The sequence below is a fragment of the Cherax quadricarinatus genome, chromosome 78, assembly GCF_038502225.1.
Source record: "Cherax quadricarinatus isolate ZL_2023a chromosome 78, ASM3850222v1, whole genome shotgun sequence".
Taxonomy (NCBI): Eukaryota; Metazoa; Arthropoda; class Malacostraca; order Decapoda; family Parastacidae; genus Cherax; species Cherax quadricarinatus.
Window position 1 is genome coordinate 4,996 of NC_091369.1, and position 26,378 is coordinate 31,373.

Consider the following 26,378-nt stretch of genomic DNA (forward strand, 5'->3'; position numbering starts at 1 on the left):
CTATGGCCACCTTATCTGTGGTCATCTTTAATTCTCACAATGTACTGTAATCAATCTGGCCTTTTGAGTCTTTCCATCAACTCCTGCTTCAAATACAGTACGTGCTTAATTGCATCTTTGGTAGACAGTATATTTTCTCCTGCTGGGTCCCCTAGGAATTCTGTGAAATAAACTTGTAGACTTCTTTATTTGTCCTATAGTGTGAAACTTTACTATCTCCATCTCCCACAAACAAATGCCCTTTTTTAGATTACAATATTACCAGCATGTTAGACTGCTATCAGTGTTGTTGGTCTAAGACAACAATCAAAAAGCTGTTTTCTACAAACATTGTCAGCACTTTTGGGAAGAGTCATCTTTCATATGGACTAGTACTTTGTCCACAATTAATTTAACTGCAGTGAATTTGTATTCCTCATTCTACCTTTGTACATACCCTAAAAACTTTGCCAAATTATCACTTGTGATATCAGTCCTCCTGCCCTCCTTTACCTAGTAACACTGAATAACTCTTCATTAGTTCAGTGCTTTATTTGAATGTAGTACAGTATAACAATTTAATAAACTGAACATTTTTTTAATTAAATAATACAAATAATAAATCCACAAAATATATGTACATTACATCAGAAGTTGCTTAAAAAAAAAAAAGTAATCATCTCTAGGTACACACTTAAGCATAGTAAGACTTACAGCTCTTAATCCTGTTACTGAAGATATATTAACAATATTTCCTTTGGTTTCCAGTATATGAGGCAAGGCCAACTTCATCATAAGGAACACTGATCGGGTATTAATGTTCATCTGACGATCATAGTCCTCCATACTAATAGTCTCAATTCCACCTACAATAAGGCTTCCTGAAACAAGAAACAAATATTTCAAGGTGCTCAAAAAAGTCAATAGTGTGTGAAGTGTGGTTAATTAATTATCTATATTTCTCCTTTTCTTAACAAAACTTACTCTAATTATTTTACACTTTAACCCTTGCACTGTCCAGACCCCTGACGTGAAACATACCCTCAATATCCAAAAATTTAACCCCCCAAAATTCTTTTTTCTTCTGAAATTGTAGATCATTTTTTTCTGAAGGTAATGACACCAAAAGTACAAAATTTGATAGAAAACTCATGGAATTATGCAGGTGCAAATTTAACAGTCTCAGAGCAATTTATACACACTTTCCATTTTGAATTCTTATTCAAACTAAAATAGATTTACTCTATTCCTTGGGTAATAAAATATAACCTGGAAAGAGTGTTCATGGCTTACAGCATCCCAATAATTAAAAGCCCATAAAACAGACTGGAGTTATGGGGGAGGCTTACCCATCCTCTGGAATTTATTACTTTTTTCATTAACACATCGGCATCTCCCACCAAGGCAGGGTGACCCGAAAAAGAAAAACTTTCACCATCATTCACTACATCACTGTCTAGTGAGAGGTGCGCTTACACTACAGTTATAAAACTGCAACATTAACACCCCTCCCTACTGTATATACTATAATACAAACAAGTCGATAAATAAGGTATGTGCAACACCTGGTTATCTTTACTAGACAAGTTTTGCCTGAACAGCAGGCTTTCTCAATGCAAATAACAAAAAGGCACAATACCATGACTGGAACAATACACAAATAACCCGCACATAGGAAAGAGGAGTTTGCGACGGTGTTTCGGTCCGACTTGGACCATTTACAAAATTACACTGTGTCACACTGACTTTGTAAATGGTCCAAGTCGGACTGAAATGTCATCGCAAGCTCCTCTCTCCTATGTGCGGATTATCTGTGTATTTTTCAGTGTAATACAGGGACATAATGATGAAGACTTATAGTAGCAGTCATAGTTGGGCAGGACCCCAGTGTTGGAAGTACGTCATTCCTATAAGGTGGGCCAAACGTTAGCAATAAAATTGAAGACATCCTCTGTACCAAGATTCCATGATCTGACTATGTCAAACAGGTATCACCTGGAAGATTTTATCCCAAACCTGCCCACCGAAATCACTTCATATGAAAGTACGAGTCTTGTCAGACAGTGCAAAATACCCCAGTGAAAACTAGATGTGGGACGAGTCCACCGAGACAACCCAGTTAGTGTAAAGGCAACAAGACTAATACCCTTTTTTTATGTATATAAGAAATTATCAACAAATGCCTAGCTATCTTCAAAAAGGGAACTTATCTTAAAGTCATCCCCAATCATCCAGGCTGTGGTGCATGTGTTGGTTTGCTTGTTGATGGGACCAACAGCCTGGTTGACCAGGTCAGTAACTGGTAAGCTTAATCTGAAACCAGGCTGCAGGGGCAATAACCCTTGAAACCGACTACAGGTAATTTACAGAGAACTTATAATTCTGCTCTGATGATACTTGTCTGACACACAAACCACCATGAAATCTTGATACAGAAAACATTTTCAACAATTTTATTGCTAATCTCTGGCCCATCTTATAGATCTGACCCACTATTACTAGTGTGTCCTGCACACTTGTAACCACATCTACAACTACTGAAACTCTCCACGTCTACCACTGGCTACACTAAGTCTGGTGTGCAGATGAAACATCTCTCCAGTGAAAATACTAAGGTATTATATATGTATTATTCACAAATAATGTAAATACTGGGTTCAGATAAATTTGCTAAGACCGGTAATTAAACTAAAGCAACTTCTGGACTAAAATATTAAACCTAGGCAGCAAAATCCCAAATGCCCATGACCAAGCAACATATTACCTCACTGTTAGCTACCTAACCCCAATTAATCCCACATAAGCAGCTTCAATAAAAAATTAAAAACACACACAGGAAACAGAGCTAATGTACAGTAAACTCTTGATATAACTGGCTTTTTAAAATAATGGACAAAATCCACTGGGTAAACTGTACTTCTGACTTATTTATTTTCAATGTTTATTGCAAAATAACTGTAAATCATACATGTACACAGTACTAAATTAGGTATACAATACTTTATTAATTCTTGTGCTATTTTTTTAACATTATTCTGATTAAACACCTAGACAATCCCCCTTTACTAGTAAATTATATTAAGCATGATTTATTGTACCACCATTCATTACAAGAAAGCTGCCCATGTGTTATTACCTACCACTGAAACACTATTCAACAAATTAATAAAAACCTAAATGTTCAGATGCATACTTTTAGCAAGTTAGTGCACTGACAAACTTACCCTAATAAATAATAATAATAAGTTTATTTCTTTGTAAAGATTACAATGTGTAATTACAATTTTGATTTGCTAAGTACAAAGATAGCCACTATCATGCCGAGGCATTTCAAGCAAACTAATCCTAATACATAGTAACTGATTAAAGCTAGATAAGATAATAGTACATAGTAATTATTACTTAAAACTAAACATAGAATAGTGGTTAGCTGTTTTACAATCTTGTTTGGACTTAATCTTATGTACTCACCTAATTGTACTCACCTAATTGTGGTTGCAGGGGTCGAGACTCAGCTCCTGGCCCCGCCTCTTCACTGATCGCTACTGGGTCCTCTCTCTCTCTGCTTCCCGAGCTTTGTCATACCTCTTCTTAAAACTATGTATGGTTCCTGCCTCCACTACTTCACTTGCTAGGCTATTCCACTTGCTGACAACTCTATGACTGAAGAAATACTTCCTAACGTCCCTGTGACTCGTCTGAGTCTTCAGGTTCCAGTTGTGACCCCTTGTCCCTGTGTCCCCTCTCTGGAACATCCTATCTCTGTCCACCTTGTCTATCCCCCGCAGTATCTTGTATGTCGTTATCATGTCTCCCCTGACCCTTCTGTCCTCCAGTGTCGTCAGTCCGATTTCCCTTAACCTTTCCTCGTACGACATTCCCTTGAGCTCTGGGACTAGCCTTGTTGCAAACCTTTGTACTTTCTCTAACTTCTTGACGTGCTTGACTAGGTGTGGGTTCCAGACTGGTGCTGCATACTCCAGTATGGGCCTAACATACACAGTGTACAGTGTCTTGAACGATTCCTTATTAAAGTATCGGAACGCTATTCTCAGGTTTGCCAGGTGCCCGTATGCTGCAGCGGTTATTTGGTTGATGTGTGCCTCCGGTGATGTGCTCGGTGTTATGGTCACCCCAAGGTCTTTCTCCCTGAGTGAGGTCTGTAGTCTTTGTCCACCTAGCCTATACTCTGTCTGCGGTCTTCTTTGCCCCTCCCCAATCTTCATGACTTTGCATTTGGCTGGATTAAATTCGAGAAGCCAGTTACTGGACCACATGTCCAGCCTGTCCAGGTCTCTTTGCAGTCCTGCCTCATCCTCGTCCAATTTAATTCTTCATCAACTTCACGTCATCTGCGAACAGAGACACTTCAGAGTCTATTCCTTCCATCATGTCGTTCACATATATCAAAAATAGCACTGGTCCTAGAACTGACCCCTGTGGGACCCCGCTCGTAACAGGCGCCCACTGTGATACCTCTTCACATACCATGACTCGTTGCTGCCTCCCTGTCAGGTATTCCCTTATCCACTGCAGTGCCCTCCCTTTTACATGCGCCTGATCCTCCAGCTTCTGCACTAATCTCTTGTGGGGAACTGTGTCAAAGGCCTTCCTGCAGTCTAGGAAAACGCAATCTACCCACCCCTCTCTCTCGTGTCTTACTTCTGTTACCTTGTCATAAAACTCCAGGAGGTTTGTGATACAAGATTTGCCTTCCATGAACCCATGCTGGTTTTCATTTATAATCTTGTTTCTTTCCAGGTATTCGGCCACTCTCCTCCTGATAATCTTCTCCATGACTTTGCACACAATACATGTCAGAGACACAGGTCTGTAGTTTAGTGCCTCGTTTCTGTTTCCTTTCTTAAATATGGGGACTACATTAGCTGTCTTCCATTTCTCAGGTAGTTGCCCAGTTTCAAGGGATGTGTTGAAGATTGTGGTTAGAGGCACTCACAGCATCTCTGCTCCTTCTCTAAGGACCCATGGGGAGATGTTGTCAGGTCCCATCGCCTTTGAGGTGTCAAGGTCACTTAAGAGCTTCTTCACCTTCTCCTCAGTTGTTCGTATGTCATCCAACACTTGTTGGTATATTCCCTCTTGATGTTCCCTTCTGTGCTGTCTTCCCACAGCCCTTCCTGTCTCTACTGTAAAAACTTCCTTAAATCTCCTGTTCAGCTCCTCACATACCTCCTGATCATTTCTTGTGAGTTCTCCTTCTGTCCTTAATCTGATCACCTGGTCTTTGACTGTTGTCTTCCTCCTGATGTGGCTATACAACAGTTTCGGGTCAGTCTTGATTCTCGATGCTATGTCATTTTCATACTGTCGCTGGGCCTCCCTCCTTACCTGTGCGTACTCATTCCTGGCTCTGCGACTGATCTCCCTATTTTCGTGTGTTCTCTGCCTTCTGTACTTTTTCCATTCTCTATTGCACTTTGTTTTTGCCTCCTCACACCGTCGGGTAAACCAGGGGCTCGTTCTGGTCTTCCCGTTGTTACTGTTGCCCTTGGGAATAAACCTTTCCACTGCCTCCTTGCATTTTGTTGTTACGTATTCCATCATTTCATTTACTGGCTTTCCTGCCAGTTCTCTGTTCCACTGGACCTCCCGCAGGAAGTTCTTCAACCCTATGTAGTCCCCTCTTTTATAGTCAGGCTTTTCCCATTCAACTCCTGTTATTCTCTCCACTTGCAGCTCTACTATGTATTCAAAGCACAGAACCACGTGGTCGCTAGCTCCTAGGGGACTCTCATACTTGATGTCCTCAATGTCTGAGCTGCCCAGGGTGAACACAAGGTCCAATCTTGCTGGTTCATCCTCCCCTCTCACTCTGGTAGTGTCCTTAACATGTTGGTGCATGAGGTTTTCCAGCACCACGTCCAACATCCTGGCTCTCCATGTTTCGGGACCCCCATGTGGCTCCAGGTTTTCCCAGTCAATCTCCCTGTGGTTGAAATCCCCCATAACCAGCAACTTTGCTCTGCTGGAGTGAGCTCTTCTTGCCACCTCAGCAAGTGTGTCCACCATTGCTCTGTTGCTCTCTTCATATTCCTCTCTTGGCCTCCTGCAGTTCTGTGGTGGATTATACATCACTGCAATGACCACTTTGTGTTCCCCAGACTGAAGTGTATCTGCTATGTAGTCTCTTTCTCCCATCTCATCTATGTATACTTAATCTTATGTATACTACTTAGTACACAATCTAATTTACAAGGAATGGTGCAGGTGGTAATATTTTATGGAATGGCAGAATTAAAAGCCAGGAGGTCACATGATAAAACTAGCCAGTAGATGTTTGGTTGATTTGGTTAACCCTTTCAGAGTTTCTGACGCACTAGAACAGCTTACGCACCAGGGTTTTTGACATACTAGTACGCCTAAATTCTAGCGCCCTCAAATCTAGTTAGAGAAAGCTGGTAGGCCTACATATGAAAGAATGAGTCTATGTGGTCAGTGTGCACAGTATAAAAAAAATCCTGCAGCACACAGTGCGTAACGAGAAAAAAACTGACTGTTTTTGGTTTGCACTGTATTTTTGTATGGTATTTATGATGGTATTCTAGTTTTCCTGGTATCATTTTATAGAATGGAAGACATATTACAGAAATTGAGATGATTTTGATTGGTTTTACAATGAAAAGTACCTTGAAATTGAGCTCAAAGTAGCAGAAATCTTCGATTTTTGCCAAAGTTCAAAAGTAAACAAATCATACTATGCGTCCAATACACGTCAACTGGTGAGTCTAATATTCTTTCGCAAGTGCGCTGATATTATTTATACCATTTCTACACTAATGCAGTAGTCTGCATAACAGTAGATCTTCTGTTTTTTGTGAGAATAAAAATTCAAAGTGGAAAGCAAAAGAATGTAATGTAAGAGGGGCGTGGGGACGTGACTAATGAACAGAGGAAATGTTATTTTAGTGCCAGGAATGTCTTTCTTGTTTATTCTGGACCCTATTTGGAAATTGGCATCTTTTGAAATTTGTGTGAAATTGGCAAAATTGCTAAATTCTGACCACTTTATTGGATAGTTGAAATCAGTAAGTGGGTGGTTTCTTGTACTCATGCAAACTTAAAGGGTACAATCTTGTCCATAAAATGAATCAGCCATTAAATACTGAAGCCATTCAGAAAAGGCAGATTCATATATTTGAATGTGATTTAAGTTATAAAAATTTTACAAATAAAATCATCTAATGTGCCCCTACACACTTCAATTTCACTCTCCACCATGATCGAAGTAGGCAGCACCTTTTGAAGCCAAAGAGCAGAGACTTTTGAAAGTCATCAGTCTCATTCCAGGAATCTTGGAATGGGCACCTGAACATGACACTAGTTGCATGAATCTTGCTCTAGTTACCATATACTAGCATTAAAAATTTGAAGAAAATGGAAATGAAAAATGGGAAATGAAAAAAAATAGGCAACCACTTATAGGTCCCGCCTTCAAGGATACCCAGTAATACAGAAATAATAATAAACAGCTCATAAAAGTGAGTTTTTTGTGATCTTCCAATAGTGTAAAGAACAAAAAGGCACAATATCATGACTGCAACAATACACAAATAACTCTCACATAGAGAGAAGCTTACGACAACATTTCAAAATTGAGACACATGTACAACATCTGGGTATCTTTATTGTAGACGTTTTGCCATCCAGTGGCTTTTATCAATACAGATTCTAGGACATTTTGAAGACAGTAGAACTATATACAAAAGATGAGGTAATCTACAACTTACCCATCCCTTTGCGTACGACCTACTTCCACTGAGGATTCCCACATACCAGTAGCTATGCCCTCGTCTGCTACCCGTCCCTTTCCACCTGACGTTAGTATATAAGCACCAACCTCCTTGCCTGCACTACAGAATCTTCACGACTATGGTGCTCTTCACACAAACTCCAAGGCTGAGGGACTGATTACCTCATCTTTTGTATATAGTTCTACTGTCTTCAAATTATGTCCTAGAATCTGTATTGATAAAACCACTGGATGGCAAAATGTCTACAATAAAGATACCCAGAAGTTGCACATGTGTCTCAATTTTCATCTTGTCGGTATTGTATACCATTCTTGTACGACAATGTTTCAGTCCAAGTCGGACCAAAACGTCATCGTAAGCTCCTCTCTCCTAGTACGTGGGGGTTATCTATGTATTATTTCAGTAGTGTACTTACCAGCACTATTTACCAAGATGTCGAGGTGACCAAAATGTGATACAGTAGCAGAAACAACATGCTCACAATCTGCATCTTTGCTTAAATCAGCTTTAATACTCAAAACCTTAAAAAAAAAAAAAATACAACATTAATATTCATGTCAATATGGTTATCTAATTTATTTTTGTTAATGCAAATCAAAAAAAATGTATATGCTGATACAGTGGTCCCCCGGTGTACGATATTAATCCGTTCCCGAGAGCTCATCGTATGCCAAAATATTGAAAGGCGAATTAATTTTCCCCACAAGAAATAATGGAAATCAAATTAATCCGTGCAAGACACCCAAAAGTATGAAAAAAAAATTTTACCACATGAAATATTAAGTTTAATGCACACAAACTGAAGAAGACATGCACAGTTTGTAGTACTCTTCTAACAATAGAATGCATGACACTTACCTTTAATGAAGATCTGGTGATGATTGATGGGATGGGAGGAGGGGAGAGTGTCGAACTTATTGTTTAGAAGGGGAATTCCCTTCTATTAGGGCTTGAGGTAGCAAGTCCTTTTCCAGGGTTACTTCCCTTCTTTTAATGCCACTAGGACCAGCTTGAGAGTCACTGGACCTCTGTCGCACAACAAATCTGTCCATAGAGCTCTGTACCTCCCGTTCCTTTACGATTTGTGTAAAATGGGCCACAACATTGTAATTGTAATAGTCACCAGCACGGCTTGCAATAGAAGCTTTCTTGGGGCCCATGGTGACTTATTTTGCAGAAACAAGCACCAAAAACACTGTGATAATATGGAATGTACCGAATGTATGCTTAGATGCGAGCACACTGGCTGGCTTGTAAACACTGGCACGCACGGGGCAGTTCAGGCCACACGTGGACACATCTCAGACGAATTGCGTGTGGCGGGTTTTTTAACGAGTGGCGAGGCAAAATTTTTGCATTAAAATGAATCGAATACCGGATTTATCGGATACCGATGCCATCGAATATTGGGGGTCCAATGTATATAAAATTAAAACAAAGCTTACAGAAGTTTAAACTGAACTATGAACTACTGTACTCAGATTAAGCCCCAAAAATTTTTACAATTTGCAAAATTATGAGTTATGAGCATGATCTATCCATTTGTTTTATGTTATGCTGTATGTCTGCATTAATATTTGATATATAAAACTGTTATAAATGCTTAGGCTTTACTGAAAAATATTATAACTGAATTTACTAGAGTACTTTTTTCCACTGCCATTTATGCTTTCCTGTATAATAACAACGATTTGCTGATTAAGCTAACAAGACATGACCATAACACAAGGCACAGATCACTCTTTGATGTTCCTCGTGTCCATCTCACGCTATGCAAAAACTCAATGCACATAAAAGGCCCTAAAATCTGGAATTCATTACCTGTAAATATAAAAGAAACACTACCTGTTTATAAATTCAAGTCTCTTCTCAAAGATCACTTACTCACTCAAAACCAAATAAATACTGAATAACTGAACCTTATAAATTGTATATCCTATATGTTACTCACAATTATATCACACAAATGTTAAACCTAGGACCTAATCTAACTTTGTTATTTTTTTAAATACACTACCTAACAGAATACTCCATTCGACTGAATGTACAACAATGCATGCAACCATATGACCTGTCTTTGTAATACTCATTTGTGCTTTATAGTTATCTGTTTACAATAATGTTTTATCATTGATTTCATCATTGCTTAGTTAATCTTAAGTTAATTTTAAGCCAGCCCGTAATGCTATGCATATAAGTGGCTTTGGCATGCTGCTCTTACCTGTATTTTTTGTATCTTTGTATGTATGCTTAAATTACTAAATAAATAAAGTACAGTACAGTATATTTACAGAATACAGTACATTTTTTTTTTAAACATTATTTCCTGGAAAGGTTAAATTAGGGTTAGCAAGTGACTGACAGAAGAACATATGAGTGGCTGTAACTGGTTTATTAACAACTACTTTTTACAAATTACAATTACAAATACACGTAATTTATTTCTTTTTTTTTTTGTAGTATACAGGTAATGTAGTTTACGTGTACAAATAAAATCTTGTTAGGCATAAAAGAAAGCTACAAGTATGTGGTGCATTTCGGGCCCCGCATACTTGGCACTTTTTTTTTGGTGTTCCACGTTTTTGTTGGGTTTCAACTGAGCCAGTATTCATTATATTCAGTGCTATTTCCACTTCTCTGCCATTTTCCCACAACAGTTGTATAAGGGATGGGTGATTGGCACCGTATTATAAGGTAAGTATTGTATGTACTGTGTACTTATTTACTTTTATATCTTTTTTTTATGCTTAGCTGTACTGAACACTTAATACATGATAGTATAAACAAGTTATCAAGCATTTTAGATGCATTTGATATTGAAAAAATGCTCTTTTCCACTTGCCAGTGTTTTTCACTTATTGCTGAGGGTTGGGAACCCAAAAGTCATACAAATGAGATCCTCCTGTGTACTGTGAATTACCTGCAATTTTTACAATGAGAAAGAAGTCAACATATCAAGATTAAAGGAGACAACCAATGTGCCTCAAGCATTTTCCCCACTCACAGAATTTTATTTCTGAAGGCCCTATTGCTTAGATTATGTAATTAACTGCCACACAACCCTCAAGCAACCATAGTGATGATTTCTCAATTCCCCAAAAATGTGTCATTATGGCATTAAAAATTTTAAATTAAAAAGCTCATTGGGGTTATCTGAAACTTTTTCCTTAAATAATTTTAGATAACGAAATCAATACTAGTTCTTAACTGCTGTACGAAAGTGCTGTACCATACTGTACAATGTGCATACAGTAACTTATCATAGGTATTACAAATGGGACTGAAAGCAATCCATAAATACAACGCTTGCATTTTAACATAATTATAGCATAATCATACTTCATGTTAAACATAAAATTAAACCCAATAATTAAGGTCAAATAAGTAGTAGGATGGTAGACAACAACCACCCAGGGAGGTACTACCGTCCTGCCAAGTGAGTGTAAAACGGAAATCTGTAATTGTTTTACATAATGGTAGGATTGCTGGTGTCTTTTTTCTGTCTCAAACATGCAAGATTTCAGGTACATCTTGCTACTTCTACTTATACTTAGGTCACACTACACATACATGTACAAGCATATATATATACATACCCCTCTGGGTTTTCTTCTATTTTCTTTCTAGTTCTTATTCTTGTTTATTTCCTCTCATCTCCATGGGGAAGTGGAACAGAATTCTTCCTCCGTAAGCCATGCGTGTTGTAAGAGGCGACTAAAATGCCGGGTGCAAGGGGCTAGTAACCCCTTCTCCTGTATAAATTACTAAATTTAAAAAGAGAAACTTTCATTTTTCTTTTTGGGCTCTGGTGGCCTGGTGGTTAACGCTCTCGCTTCACACGGTGAGGGCCTGGGTTCGATTCCCAGCCAGAGTAGAAACATTGGACGTGTTTCTTTCCACCTGTTGTCTATGTTCCCCATCAGTAAAATGGGTACCTGGGTGTTAGTCGACTGGTGTGCGTCGCATCCTGGGACACTGACCTAAGGAGGCCTGGTCACAGACCGGGCCACGGGGGCGTTGACCCCCGGAACTCTCTCCAGATAAACTCCAGAAAACCCTGCCTTGGTGGGATACGGCTGGTGTGTTGAAAGAAGAATTAAGGTCAAATTTTCAGTGATTCAATCTTTCCAAGTACAGTAAATACTAGATATAACTGACCCCTATGTAACAAATTTCAGATATAATGGACAAAATGCAATGCAACAAACTAAGTGTGCTGCTTCAGGATTTTGTTCTTTAGCAGTAGTGCCTCTGTCCAATGGACTTACCAAACAACAGACTAAGTTCACTGCACTGAGATTTTGTCAGTAAGCTATCCATACAGTGCATTATGTCTGTTGCATCAGGCATTTTGATATTTTTCATTTAAATGGACAGCTCTTCTCCCCTATTAGTTCATTATACAGGATTTCATTGTATATTCACTCTGGGGTTAGAAACAAAATTACAACACCATGAAAGTTTCAAACTTTAGTTATGGACATTGTACTACAGTGTTTGTATATATTTTATACACATTAATACACAATGTGGAGAGCAGGTTTATTTGAGAAGTCTAGGCAATAAATGACATCTGCTTTCTTACACACACTTTTACCTATTATGGCTCACTGGGAAAGTAGAATGGCATGAACAAAACAACCAGACCTAAATTTATCCTCAGAACAGTACAGTGAAATGTGCTTTTCTTTCTTTCCTTCAATACTAATACAGTATGTATGTATGCATCCCTGGATGACCAGGCAAACAACAGGGAGGTCTGGCCACAGACAGGTCCACAAAGAGTTGCAAGCCAACATCCACCCAAGTTCAGAATTATCATCACAATTATAATACACATAATAACAATATTTTATTTTGACATGATACGTAGTTGTACAAAGGAATATAATAGTTGAGTGTACATGCTAAAAGCCCCCTTGTATGCAGAGCATTTCAGGCAAACTTAAAATTAACTTGAGATTAATTAGGCTATAACAGATTAAATGGTCATTACACGAGTTACAGTCAGTACAAGAGAACCGAGTATTAATAGGTAATGCTATATGTCTTTAATAGGTCTAGTAGAGAAGTTTAATAGTGAATAATTAGTTTTGAATTATTTTATGAAAATTCAGTACAATAATTTCACATTCCTGTGACTTTTGTGGTAATTTACCTACTCTAGCTGTATTTCTACAATTACTGAACATGTTGGTCATCAATTATAGGGGGGGGGGGGGAAGTGTTCAAACAAGAAAGTGGTGTATTAACATTGGTAGAATTACCGACAATATGTTAGATAAAAAGATACGGCTTGATAAAGTTCCTGGAGAGCAAAACGTTGCCACAAAAAATGTCACATTAGTTGCACTTGCGTCCTTTTACCTAACAAGAAAGTGGTGTAGCGAAGGTACAATATGTATCATCAATGAAGGTATGACACCAGTTGACTGTCCAAATACATTGCATTATCTAGAAATTGCCACACTGCTGTTCACTTATATTAGCAACACACTGCAGCAGTAATATTATAGGCAACATAGAAGTAATATTATAGAGGAGGTGCAGCCAAGCATTCACTTCCTAAATTGCCTGCAGACTCCAGCTTCACTCTAGCCAGAGTGCATGGTGTAGCAGACTCCTTAACTTATCCTTCACTAAACACACTTGTGGAAAATACTGTATATTTTCCGGAAATACGGTAATTTATAGATAAATAGATGTCCTATATTGTATATAATAAAAATTATATTATCGAAAATGGGAAGAAGCTGCGCCTGCGCAGAAGAGACTCGCCATTGCTGTTTGAACTGGTCAACTGTTAGTGAATATTGGGAAGAATTTTTCGTGCTCTAGAGGTTAAAATTGGCTGACACCTCTCAAATAGGAGACAAAATTGTTGAATGAGCATTCCTGCATAACTTGAGTATCAGTCGACAGGACAGAACAACTCCAGGAACCTCAGATAAGCTGTCTAATTTATGTTTAAATTCTGGCCAGTAAATTTTTCATAAATGTAGGCAAAAGGGGGGGTCCTGTACATGACACATTAATCTGCAGTCAAATTGGTGAGTGTTATGATTTTAAGATGTTCTCCTTCTGTTATGTATATGTGTTTATATATAATCATTTTTTAATTTAATATACAGTCCACAAATTTATATATTTACCAGTATTCCTGGTGATGTATTTTTCATTTGTAATTAATAGGTCCAGAGCAACTTGTGGATATGACAGTGGTAGGTATCAAAGGGGGACATTTTTTGCGACCTAGGTGTCCCAAATTCCTACTTGTCTAACTGATAAATAATAATTATCTTTGTTCATTTACTGTTATGTACATAATGATATATTCAGATGAATGCAATTTTCCACAACATTATTGACCCCTCATGCATAGATCATAAGAAATAAAAGTTGTACAGACAATTCAGATATCTATTAAAGAGTTATATAAAGAAATCTACACTCGTGTCATAAAATGGAGCCAAAGCTAGAGACAGAAGCAGTTCTCCATACTTTCCACACACAGCCTCCCACTCCATTTTATTATAATACACCCACCACACACCCCCACCACACACCTGTACTGTATTTATTTTGGTTATCACTTTTTTAATGTACAGTGGACCCCCGGTTAACGATATTTTTTCATTCCAGAAGTATGTTCAGGTGCCAGTACTGACCGAATTTGTTCCCATAAGGAATATTGCGAAGTAGATTAGTCCATTTCAGACCCCCAAACATACACGTACAAACGCACTTACATAAATAAACTTACATAATTGGTCGCATTGGGAGGTGATCGTTAAGCGGGGGTCCACTGTATTCTTCTTTAATATTTGTTCCTTTGGTATAAGTGTAGTGAAAACCTATTTTTTTTTTTTTTTTTTCAACAAGTCGGCCGTCTCCCACCGAGGCAGGGTGACCCAAAAAAAAGAAAGAAAATCCCCAAAAAGAAAACACTTTCATCACCATTCAACACTTTCACCACACTCACACATTATCACTGCTTTTGCAGAGGTGCTCAGAATACAACAGTTTAGAAGCATATACGTATAGAGATACACAACATATCCCTCCAAACTGCCAATATCCCAAACCCCTCCTTTAAAGTGCAGGCATTGTACTTCCCATTTCCAGGACTCAAGTCCGACTATATGAAAATAACCGGTTTCCCTGAATCCCTTCACTAAATATTACCCTGCTCACACTCCAACAGATCGTCAGGTCCCAAGTATCATTCGTCTCCATTCACTATCTAACACGCTCATGCACGCTTGCTGGAAGTCCAAGCCCCTCACCCACAAAACCTCCTTTACCCCCTCTTTCCAACCCTTTCGAGGACGACCCTTACCCCTCTTTCCTTCCCCTATAGATTTATATGCTTTCCATGTCATTCTACTTTGATCCATTCTCTCTAAATGACCAAACCACCTCAACAACCCCTCTTCTGCCCTCTGACTAATGCTTTTATTAACTCCACACCTTCTCCTAATTTCCACACTCCGAATTTTCTGCATAATATTTACACCACACATTGCCCTTAGACAGGACATCTCCACTGCCTCCAACCGTCTCCTCGCTGCTGCATTTACCACCCAAGCTTCACATCCATATAAGAGTGTTGGTACTACTATACTTTCATACATTCCCTTCTTTGCCTCCATAGATAACGTTTTTTGACTCCACATATACCTCAACGCACCACTCACCTTTTTTCCCTCATCAATTCTATGATTAACCTCATCCTTCATAAATCCATCCGCCGACACGACACCTATATATTTGCTATAATCTAATATGGAAATGTAGCTATTTTTATCAAGATGACATGTACCAGGGACCCAGATGATGCTGCCTCCCACATTTTATTAATATTTAATCTTTGGTATATTTGTATGATTCAATTTGTTAGGGAAATATGCATTTCATTATATTTACAGGTAAGTGTCCATGGCTTTATAAATATACCTTATCAACCATAGCTACATCCAACTTAATCCAGCAGGTCCATGTTAATCTTCCCCACATTTTTCAAATGCCTCAAACAATAACTAACAGGAAGTGTACTGTAGTATTTTTTACCTAGTATAATAGGAAAGAAAAGCTGATTGGCAACCTTTGTGGGGTCTGGGATATAATCTATTTTCCCCTCATGTTCTTCACTTCACATAATGCCATTATTACCTTGCCCATCAATTTTCAGGAACGTAACTCATACATATAGTGCAACAAGTTAAAGACCAAATATTTATGTGAATTTTGCCTATTCAAAAAATGATTGTGCAGTCAACAAGATCAAACCCAAATTCACAACATATTCATACAGCAACTGTACAAAATACCTATCCACATACCTGCACTGCAAATATGCATAAAGACCATTATCAATGCTATTCACAAAGATTGTCTGCAAGTAATGACTGCCACTCCATAACTGTGAGATGCAAATTTTTTCTTATATCCTGACCTTGCCTCGTGGTACACCTGCATCGTAGCAAAACTTGCTGGTCTCTTCTAAAGCAGCAGTATTGCGGCCAGTTATGGCCACAAAACATCCTTCCTGTGCTAAGTTTATGGCACATCCCCGCCCTATACCAGAGGTGGCACCTACAAAAAAATTAATTAAAGGTGAAATATAACCATCTTGACACATATTACAAATACTTTTAATATTAAAATGTTCACTTTTGTTACTTTTACCTCAAAATATGAGGCAGGTGCACAAACTGCTCATTTATCATTCAAATTCAAATTTGTACTTACTTTTATGCTGTACAAAGATAAGGTAGTTTACATAAATAACAAAAAAGGCACAATACCGTGACTGGAGCGATACACAAATAACCCGCACATAAAAGAGAGAAGCTTACGACGACGTTTCGGTCCGACTTGGACCATTGACAAAGTCACACTAACCAGAAGTGGAGCAGGACGGCTATATATAGGCAGGAAGAGGTGGTAGTAGTTAGTAGTTGGTAGTTGTTAGTTGTTAGTAGTAGTAGTAGTTGTTAGTAGTAGTAGTAGTAGTTGTTAGTAGTAGTAGTAGTAGTTGTTAGTAGTAGTAGTAGTAGTTGTTAGTAGTAGTTGTTAGTAGTAGTAGTAGTTGTTAGTAGTTGTTAGTAGTAGTAGTAGTAGTAGTAGTAGTAGTAGTAGTAGTAGTAGTAGTAGTAGTAGTAGTAGTAGTAGTAGTAGTAGTAGTAGTAGTAGTAGTAGTAGTAGTAGTATAAGAAGTAGTAGTAGTAGTAGTAGTAGTAGTAGTAGTAGTAGTAGTAGTAGTAGTAGTAGTAGTAGTAGTAGTAGTAGTAGTAGTAGTAGTAGTAGTAGTAGTAGTAGTAGTACAAGAATGGTATGTAATACCGACAAGATGAAATTAAGACTCATGCGCAACACCCGGGCATCACTATCGTAGACGTTTCGCCATCCAGCCAGCCACTGGATGGCGAAACGTCCACAACAAAGACAACCAGACGCCGCACATCTTGTTGGTATTACATACCATTCTTGTACTGCTACTACTACCACCACCTCTTCCTGCCTATATATAGCCGTCCTGCTCCACTTCTGGTTAGTGTGACTTTGTCAATGGTCCAAGTCGGACCGAAACGTCGCCGTAAGCTTCTCTCTTTTATGTGCGGGTTATTTGTGTGTGTAGTTTACATGTAATAAAACATTGTTAGGCACCAAAAAAAACCACTAGTATGCAAATATACAGTACTTTTGATGGTAGCATCCTCAACTCTAAGCACCGAGGGTTCGTGATCGATCCCCAGGCTATTTCCTCAACTGTTGGCCCTGTTCACCTAGCAATAGGTTAATTACTTGGGTGTTAGCCAACTGTTCTGGGAGAACAAGATTAACCTAAGTTGCCTGAAATGCTCTGCATAACCAGAGACTTTCTATATAGTGTCAATGATGTTGGATAGGTCCGTTTAAGTTGTATCATGTACTGTGTACTTGTAGAAATAAATATTAATTATTATTATTAGTATTAGTTTGGGTTTCAAGAGTTTCCCTAGTCCTTCCACCTGGCCCTGGGCCAGCCTTGGTTTCAAGATGATTTTTTTTTTATAATATCTTTATTTACTACAAGTACATGTATATATGGTTTACAGACCATACCTAACCTATCCTACCCTATCTTGACTTTCTAAACTAACCTAACCTAACTAATTTACATTAATACTGTATCTCCCAAAAATTTGCACAAGAAATACTTATTCCATGATATAGACAACTGAAGTATTGAATAGTGTAAAATGATGTCTGCATTCCACCCCATAGTTTACCTGGAGTTTACCTGGAGAGAGTTCCGGGGGTCAACGCCCCCGCGGCCCGGTCTGAGACCAGGCCTCCTGGTGGATCAGAGCCTGATCAACCAGGCTGTTGCTGCTGGCTGCACGCAAACCAACATACGAGCCACAGCCCGGCTGATCCGGAACTGACTTTAGGTGCTTGTCCAGTGCCAGCTTGAAGACTGCCAGGGGTCTGTTGGTAATCCCCCTTATGTGTGCTGGGAGGCAGTTGAACAGTCTCGGGCCCCTGACACTTATTGTATGGTCTCTTAACGTGCTAGTGACACCCCTGCTTTTCATTGGGGGGATGGTGCATCGTCTGCCAAGTCTTTTGCTTTCGTAGTGGGTGATTTTCGTGTGCAAGTTCGGTACTAGTCCCTCTAGGATTTTCCAGGTGTATATAATCATGTATCTCTCCCTCCTGCGTTCCAGGGAATACAGGTTTAGGAACCTCAAGCGCTCCCAATAATTGAGGTGTTTTATCTCCGTTATCCGCGCCGTGAAAGTTCTCTGTACATTTTCTAGGTCGGCAATTTCACCTGCCTTGAAAGGTGCTGTTAGTGTGCAGCAATATTCCAGCCTAGATAGAACAAGTGACCTGAAGAGTGTCATCATGGGCTTGGCCTCCCTAGTTTTGAAGGTTCTCATTATCCATCCTGTCATTTTTCTAGCAGATGCGATTGATACAATGTTATGGTCCTTGAAGGTGAGATCCTCCGACATGATCACTCCCAGGTCTTTGACGTTGGTGTTTCGCTCTATTTTGTGGCCAGAATTTGTTTTGTACTCTGATGAAGATTTAATTTCCTCATGTTTACCATATCTGAGTAATTGAAATTTCTCATCGTTGAACTTCATATTGTTTTCTGCAGCCCACTGAAAGATTTGGTTGATGTCTGCCTGGAGCTTTGCAGTGTCTGCAATGGAAGACACTGTCATGCAGATTCGGGTGTCATCTGCAAAGGAAGACACGGTGCTGTGGCTGACATCCTTGTCTATGTCGGATATAAGGATGAGGAACAAGATGGGAGCGAGTACTGTGCCTTGTGGAACAGAGCTTTTCACCGTAGCTGCCTCGGACTTTACTCTGTTGACGACTACTCTCTGTGTTCTGTTAGTGAGGAAATTATAGATCCATCGACCGACTTTTCCTGTTATTCCTTTAGCACGCATTTTGTGCGCTATTACGCCATGGTCACACTTGTCGAAGGCTTTTGCAAAGTCTGTATATATTACATCTGCATTCTTTTTGTCTTCTAGTGCATTTAGGACCTTGTCGTAGTGGTCCAATAGTTGAGACAGACAGGAGCGACCTGTTCTAAACCCATGTTGCCCTGGGTTGTGTAACTGATGGGTTTCTAGATGCGTGGTGATCTTGCTTCTTAGGACCCTTTCAAAGATTTTTATGATATGGGATGTTAGTGCTATTGGTCTGTAGTTCTTTGCTGTTGCTTTACTGCCCCCTTTGTGGAGTGGGGCTATGTCTGTTGTTTTTAGTAACTGTGGGACGACCCCCGTGTCCATGCTCCCTCTCCATAGGATGGAAAAGGCTCGTGATAGGGGCTTCTTGCAGTTCTTGATGAACACAGAGTTCCATGAGTCTGGCCCTGGGGCAGAGTGCATGGGCATGTCATTTATCGCCTGTTCGAAGTCATTTGGCGTCAGGATAACATCGGATAGGCTTGTGTTAATCAAATTTTGTGGCTCTCTCATAAAAAATTCATTTTGATCTTCGACTCTCAGTCTGGTTAGCGGCTTGCTAAAAACTGAGTCATATTGGGACTTGAGTAGCTCACTCATTTCCTTGTTGTCATCTGTGTAGGACCCATCTTGTTTAAGTAGGGGCCCAATACTGGACGTTGTTCTCGATTTTGATTTGGCATAGGAGAAGAAATACTTTGGGTTTCTTTCGATTTCATTTATGGCTTTTAGTTCTTCCCGCGATTCCTGACTCCTAAAGGATTCTTTTAGCTTAAGTTCGATGCTTGCTATTTCTCTGACCAGTGTCTCCCTACGCATTTCAGATATATTGACCTCTTTTAGCCGCTCTGTTATTCTTTTCCGTCGCCTGTAAAGGGAGCGCCTGTCTCTTTCTGTTTTACATCTACTCCTCCTTTTTCTTAGAGGAATAAGCCTTGTGCATACATCGAGTGCTACCGAGTTAATCTGTTCTAGGCATAAGTTGGGGTCTGTGTTGCTTAGTATATCTTCCCAGCTTATATCGGTTAGGACTTGGTTTACTTGGTCCCACTTTATGTTTTTGTTATTGAAGTTGAATTTGGTGAATGCTCCCTCGTGACTAATCTCCTTATGTCGGTCTGGGGCTCCGCGCATACATGACTGAACCTCAATTATGTTGTGATCTGAGTATATTGTTTTTGATATGGTGATATTTCTTATCAGATCATCATTGTTAGTGAAGATGAGGTCTAGTGTATTCTCCAGTCTAGTAGGCTCTATTATTTGCTGGTTTAAATTGAATTTTGTGCAGAGATTTAAAAGCTCGCGTGAGTGTGAGTTTTCATCAGAGCTGCCTCCTGGTGTTATTACTGCAACAATATTATTTGCTATATTCCTCCATTTTAGGTGCCTTAAGTTGAAATCCCCCAGGAGCAAGATATTGGGTGCAGGAGCTGGGAGATTTTCCAGACAGTGGTCAATTTTTAACAGCTGTTCCTGGAATTGCTGGGATGTTGCATCCGGAGGCTTGTAGACTATCACAATGACTAGGTTTTGGTTCTCGACCTTTACTGCTAAAACTTCCACTACATCATTTGAGGCATTTAGCAGTTCTGTGCAAACAAGTGACTCTGCAATGTACAGGCCAACCCCCCCCCTTTTGCCTGTTCACTCTGTCACATCTGTATAGGTTGTAACCTGGGATCCATATTTCGTTGTCCAAGTGATCCTTTATGTGGGTCTCAGTGAAAGCCGCGAACATTGCCTTTGCCTCTGCAAGCAGTCCACGGATGAAAGGTATTTTGTTGTTTGTTGCTGGCTTTAGACCCTGTATATTTGCAAAGAAGAATGTTATCGGACTGGTGGTATTGTTGGTACTGGGGGGGGATTTTTTTTCCGGCATTAGTATCTGTATCTGTTGGTTTGGAGTGGAGGCCATCGACTGTGGTTCCACTCCAGGAATGACTGGATTTGGTGTACGATTTCTGCCATTTCCTGCCAGTTTTTTTTCCTTCCTGGCACTAAAAAACCTCTCCCTCTTGAGTGGCTGTGGCTACCCAGGTTTTCCCATGGCCTGGATGTTTTGTATCTTTTTGTCCCCTTTAGTTGTTGGTAACGGCAGCCAATTATATTACCATGTACCTGGAGTTTACCTGGAGAGAGTTCCAGGGGTCAACGCCCCCGCGGCCCGGTCTGTGACCAGGCCTCCTGGTGGATCAGAGCCTGATCAACTAGGCTGTTACTGTTGGCTGCATGCAAACCAACGTACGAGCCACAGCCCGGCTGGTCAGGAACCGACTTTAGGTGCTTGTCCAGTGCCAGCTTGAAGACTGTCAGGGGTCTGTTGGTAATCCCCCTTATGTATGCTGGGAGGCAGTTGAACAGTCTCGGGCCCCTGACACTTATTGTATGGTCTCTTAACGTGCTAGTGACACCCCTGCTTTTCATTGGGGGGATGTTGCATCGTCTGCCAAGTCTTTTGCTTTCGTAGCGAGTGATTTTCGTGTGCAAGTTCGGTACTAGTCCCTCTAGGATTTTCCAGGTGTATATAATTATGTATCTCTCCCGCCTGCGTTCCAGGGAATACAGGTTCAGGAACCTCAAGTGCTCCCAGTAATCGAGGTGTTTTATCTCTGTTATGCGTGCCGTGAAGGTTCTCTGTACATTTTCTAGGTCAGCAATTTCACCTGCCTTGAAAGGTGCTGTTAGTGTGCAGTAATATTCCAGCCTAGATAGAACAAGTGACCTGAAGAGTGTCATCATGGGCTTGGCATCCCTAGTTTTGAAGGTTCTCATTATCTATCCTGTCATTTTTCTAGCAGATGCGATTGATACAATGTTATGGTCCTTGAAGGTGAGATCCTCCGACATGATCACTCCCAGGTCTTTGACGTTGGTGTTTCGCTCTATTTTGTGGCCAGAATTTGTTTTGTACTCTGATGAAGATTTAATTTCCTCGTGTTTGCCATATCTGAGTAATTGAAATTTCTCATCGTTAAACTTCATATTGTTTTCTGCAGCCCACTGAAAGATTTGGTTGATGTCCGCCTGGAGCCTTGCAGTGTCTGCAATGGAAGACACTGTCATGCAGATTCGGGTGTCATCTGCAAAGGAAGACACGGTGCTGTGGCTGACATCCTTGTCTATGTCAGATATGAGGATGAGGAACAAGATGGGAGCAAGTACTGTGCCTTGTGGAACAGAGCTTTTCACCATAGCTGCCTCGGACTTTACTCTGTTGACTACTACTCTCTATGTTCTGTTAGTGAGGAAATTATAGATCCATCGACCGACTTTTCCCGTTATTCCTTTAGCACGCATTTTGTGCGCTATTACGCCATGGTCACACTTGTCGAAGGCTTTTGCAAAGTCTGTATATATTACATCTGCATTCTTTTTGTCTTCTAGTGCATCTAGGACCTTGTCGTAGTGATCCAATAGTTGAGACAGACAGGAGCGACCTGTTCTAAACCCATGTTGCCCTGGGTTGTGTAACTGATGGGTTTCTAGATTCTCTATAAGGATTACAATGCTGAGTTTACAGAAATTTGGTTATTGTGTGGTTTACATGTAGTAAAATAGTGATTACAGAGTGTACCACTAGAACGCTTAGCATGTCTAGGCATTTCGGGCAGACTTAGTTTTATTCTTAATTGTAAAATATTACAAATTATGAGGTAAGTTGGTATTATGGCTAAGTGACTAAATACTAGTTTGTGAGTTTAGCAATGTAAATGCTTTTGTTTTGGCACACAGATGGGTGGTGATCTTGCTTCTTAGGACCCTTTCATGTACTTGTAGTAAATAAAGATATTATTATAAGTACATGTACAAGGTATACAGACATAGCTGACATCAATGACATGCTACTATATAGAAAGCCGCTTGTTATGTAGAGCATTTCGGGGAAATTAAGTCAGTTTTGTCCCAGGATGCGACCCACACCAGTCCACTAACACCCAGGTACCCATTTTACTGATGGGTGAACATGGACAGCCAGTGTAAAGAAACACACCCAATTTTTCTACCCTCGCCAGGAATTGAACCCAGACCCTAGCTGCGTGAAGCGAGAGTTTTAGCCACCAGGCCACAGGGCTTGATAAAGCACTAAACTAATATGGGTCATGCATCACCATTCACTGCAATAAATGTTTAAATGTGAGAAAAACCTTCCTTTATATTATTGAACAACAAAACAGATGGAGTCCTTACTAGAATTATTAACCCAAGAAGGTTAATAACTCAGATACCTTAAATAAGGTGCTGTCACATTGGCCTGGGGCTTTTGATCCAAGGAACTGATCTGCCCTCCCTTAAATCAAACCTCATTGCCTCCCAGTCTACCAGGCAAGAACCCCAGTGAAAATAAGTCACTTTGACTTTTTGGGTTATCCTGGGTAATCTACACATATGTTACTATGTATGATAATTGTACTTGGGTGTACCTGCTGTATAGCCCTTGTGGCTTAGCGCTTCTTTTTGATTATGATAATAATAACTGGGTGTACCTGTACCTAAATAAACTTATTTATCTTGTCTTATACGTGTCATATAGGACAATCTAACATGCAGACATATTTCCACTAACAGCTAAACAACTTTTTCATAATTAGGTGGCAGCAACAGGTGTACTGAACACAAAGTTACATTATACAATACAGTTACCAGTCAAATACCTGTGATAAGTGCCACCTTTTCCTTGAGTTTTGTCTGACTATCAGCAGCAGCAGCCATAACTGTGCAGCACAAGTAGTACTGAGATAATGTTGTGAGTCTTGAGTCACCTCAAGGTCACTAAGGTAACAACTCAAGGACCTTTATGCTAATAAGTCACTTGGACTTTATTTTGGGTTATCCTAGGTTTTCTACATATACTGCTATGTATTATAATCTGTGTAACTGTATGCTGCTATATAACTGTATTTGTGTATACCTGAATAAACTTATTTATTTACTTATAGATATGTCACTGACTTTTTTTGGGGTTATCCAAGGTAATTTATACATATATTACTGTGTGTGGGTTATCCTAGATAATCTACACATGTTACTATGTATGATAATTTGTGTAACTATTTATGTGTCCCTGTACCTAAGTAAACTTACGTAATAACTTACCTGTTTTAGCCTTGCCTCCTGCCTGGCCCCACACAAATACAAATAATTTATTTTCTGCAGTATATAGGTAATGTAATTACATGTAATAAAATATTAATGGTACAAAAGAGTCACTGGAATGTGGCGTACTTCAAGCATCTGTAAGTCAATTATTATACATAGTGTAAGTACAATTATTATACATAGTGTAAGTACAATTATTATACATAGTGTAAGTACAATTATTATACATAGTGTAAATACAATTATTATACATAGTGTAAATACAATTATTATACATAGTGTAAATTAACTAGAATAACCCAGCAAAGTCAAAGTGGCTTATTTCCATTGGGGTCTTTGTGATATCTTATTATTTAAAGCCTAGCTGTAAGTTACATTATAAAATCAGTCAAGATTATAACCTTAAAAAATTAAAACGGTTCGTGGCTCGTGGCCTGATAGGTAACGTTCTCGCTTCACACTGAGTGTCCGTGGTTCAATTCCCGACAAGGGTGGAAACGGCGTCTTTCCCTACACTTACTGTGCCCGTTCACCTAGCAAGCAAGTAGGTACCTGGGTGTTAGTCAACTGGTGTGGGTCGCATTATCCTGGGGACAATATTGAAGGACCCTAATTGAAATAAGACAGTTCTCGATGACGCACTGACTTTCTTGGGTTATCCTGGGTGGCTAACCCTCCAGGGTTAAAAATCCAAACAAAATCTTATCTTACCTTTTGAGCAAAATCTATAGTATCATAATTAGTTACACCCTTGACAAGGTTATAAAGCAAGAATTGGTGGCTTTCTCCAACGTGCAGGGCCATACTGCGCCTGGGAATGGGAGGCAGTCGGGTTAGGGTAAGATATATTCGGATTTTTTACCCAGAAAGTCACATCGAGGACTGTCTCTTATTTCCGTTGTGGTCCTTTAATCTTGTGCCCCAGAATGCGACTCACACCAGTCGACTAACACTTATGAGTATAGCACCAGGCACATCTCCTGAAGCGCACATCAACCAAATAACTGCTGCAACATATGGGTGCCTAGCAAACCTCAGAACAGCATTCCGACATCTTAATAAGGAGTCGTTCAGGACCCTGTACACCGTGTATGTTAGGTCCATATTGGAGTATGCGGCACCAGTTTGGAACCCACACCTAGCCAAGCACGTAAAGAAACTAAAGAATGTGCAAAGGTTTGCAACAAGACTAGTCCCGGAACTAAAGGGTATGTCCTACGAGGAGAGGTTAAGGGAAATTGACCTGACGACACTGGAAGACAGGAGAGATAAGAGGGACATAACGACATATAAAATGCTGAGAGGAATCGACAAGGTAGACAGAGACAGGATGTTCCAGAGATGGGACACAGCAACAAGGGAACACAGTTGGAAGTTGAAGACACAGGTGAATCACAGGGATGTTAGGAAGTATTTCTTCAGCCACAGAGTGGTCAGAAAGTGGAACAGTTTGGGAAGCAATGTAGTGAAGGCAAGATCCATTCATAGCTTTAAGATGGTATGATAAAACTCATAGTTCAGGGAGAGTGACCCAGTAGCGGCCAGTGAAGAGGCGGGGCCAGGAGCTATGACTCGACCCCTGCAACCGCAACTAGATGAGTACCCAGTTACCTACTTACTGCTAGGTGAACAGGGATAGCAGGTGTAAGGAAACACGCATTGAAAATGGTTTGAGCAAATATTTTTGTGGGTTTGGATTTGAGAAAGACCTGCCTAGTATGTGCCAATAGGCCTGGAGTATATTGCATTGTTCCTCCTTTCTTATGTTCTTAAGTTTCCACTCAGGGATTGAACCACGGACTGAAGTCAGTGTGTGAGGCGAAATGTTGCTGACCAAGCCACGGGACCATGGCTTGAACCTGATTGCTTCCCATTCCCAGGCACAGCATGAACTTCGCCAATATCTAGAAAAGTGAGCTCTTCCCACGTGGTTTAACACCAGCGATGTTCACAAGGTTCATCATGAGTCCGGTGGCACAGCATCGCTTGCCACAGTGGAAACACAAGACTCAAACACTGATCTGAAGTGCTAGGGAGAGAGTTGACC

At 39.9% G+C, this 26,378-nt stretch overlaps 1 protein-coding gene across 1 annotated transcript; it reads right to left on the reverse strand.

The window, feature by feature from the left end:
• Positions 1–693: 693 nt before the first annotated feature.
• LOC128701642 (uncharacterized oxidoreductase TM_0325-like) lies at positions 694–24,023 on the reverse strand (the record flags this gene model as incomplete). The annotated part of the gene is given in 4 exon segments (XM_070101541.1): positions 694–860; positions 8,167–8,272; positions 16,207–16,346; positions 23,887–24,023. Coding segments are annotated over 4 exon segments (471 nt in total), but the record flags the coding sequence as incomplete, so codon positions are not given.
• Between the last annotated feature and the right edge of the window lie 2,355 nt (positions 24,024–26,378).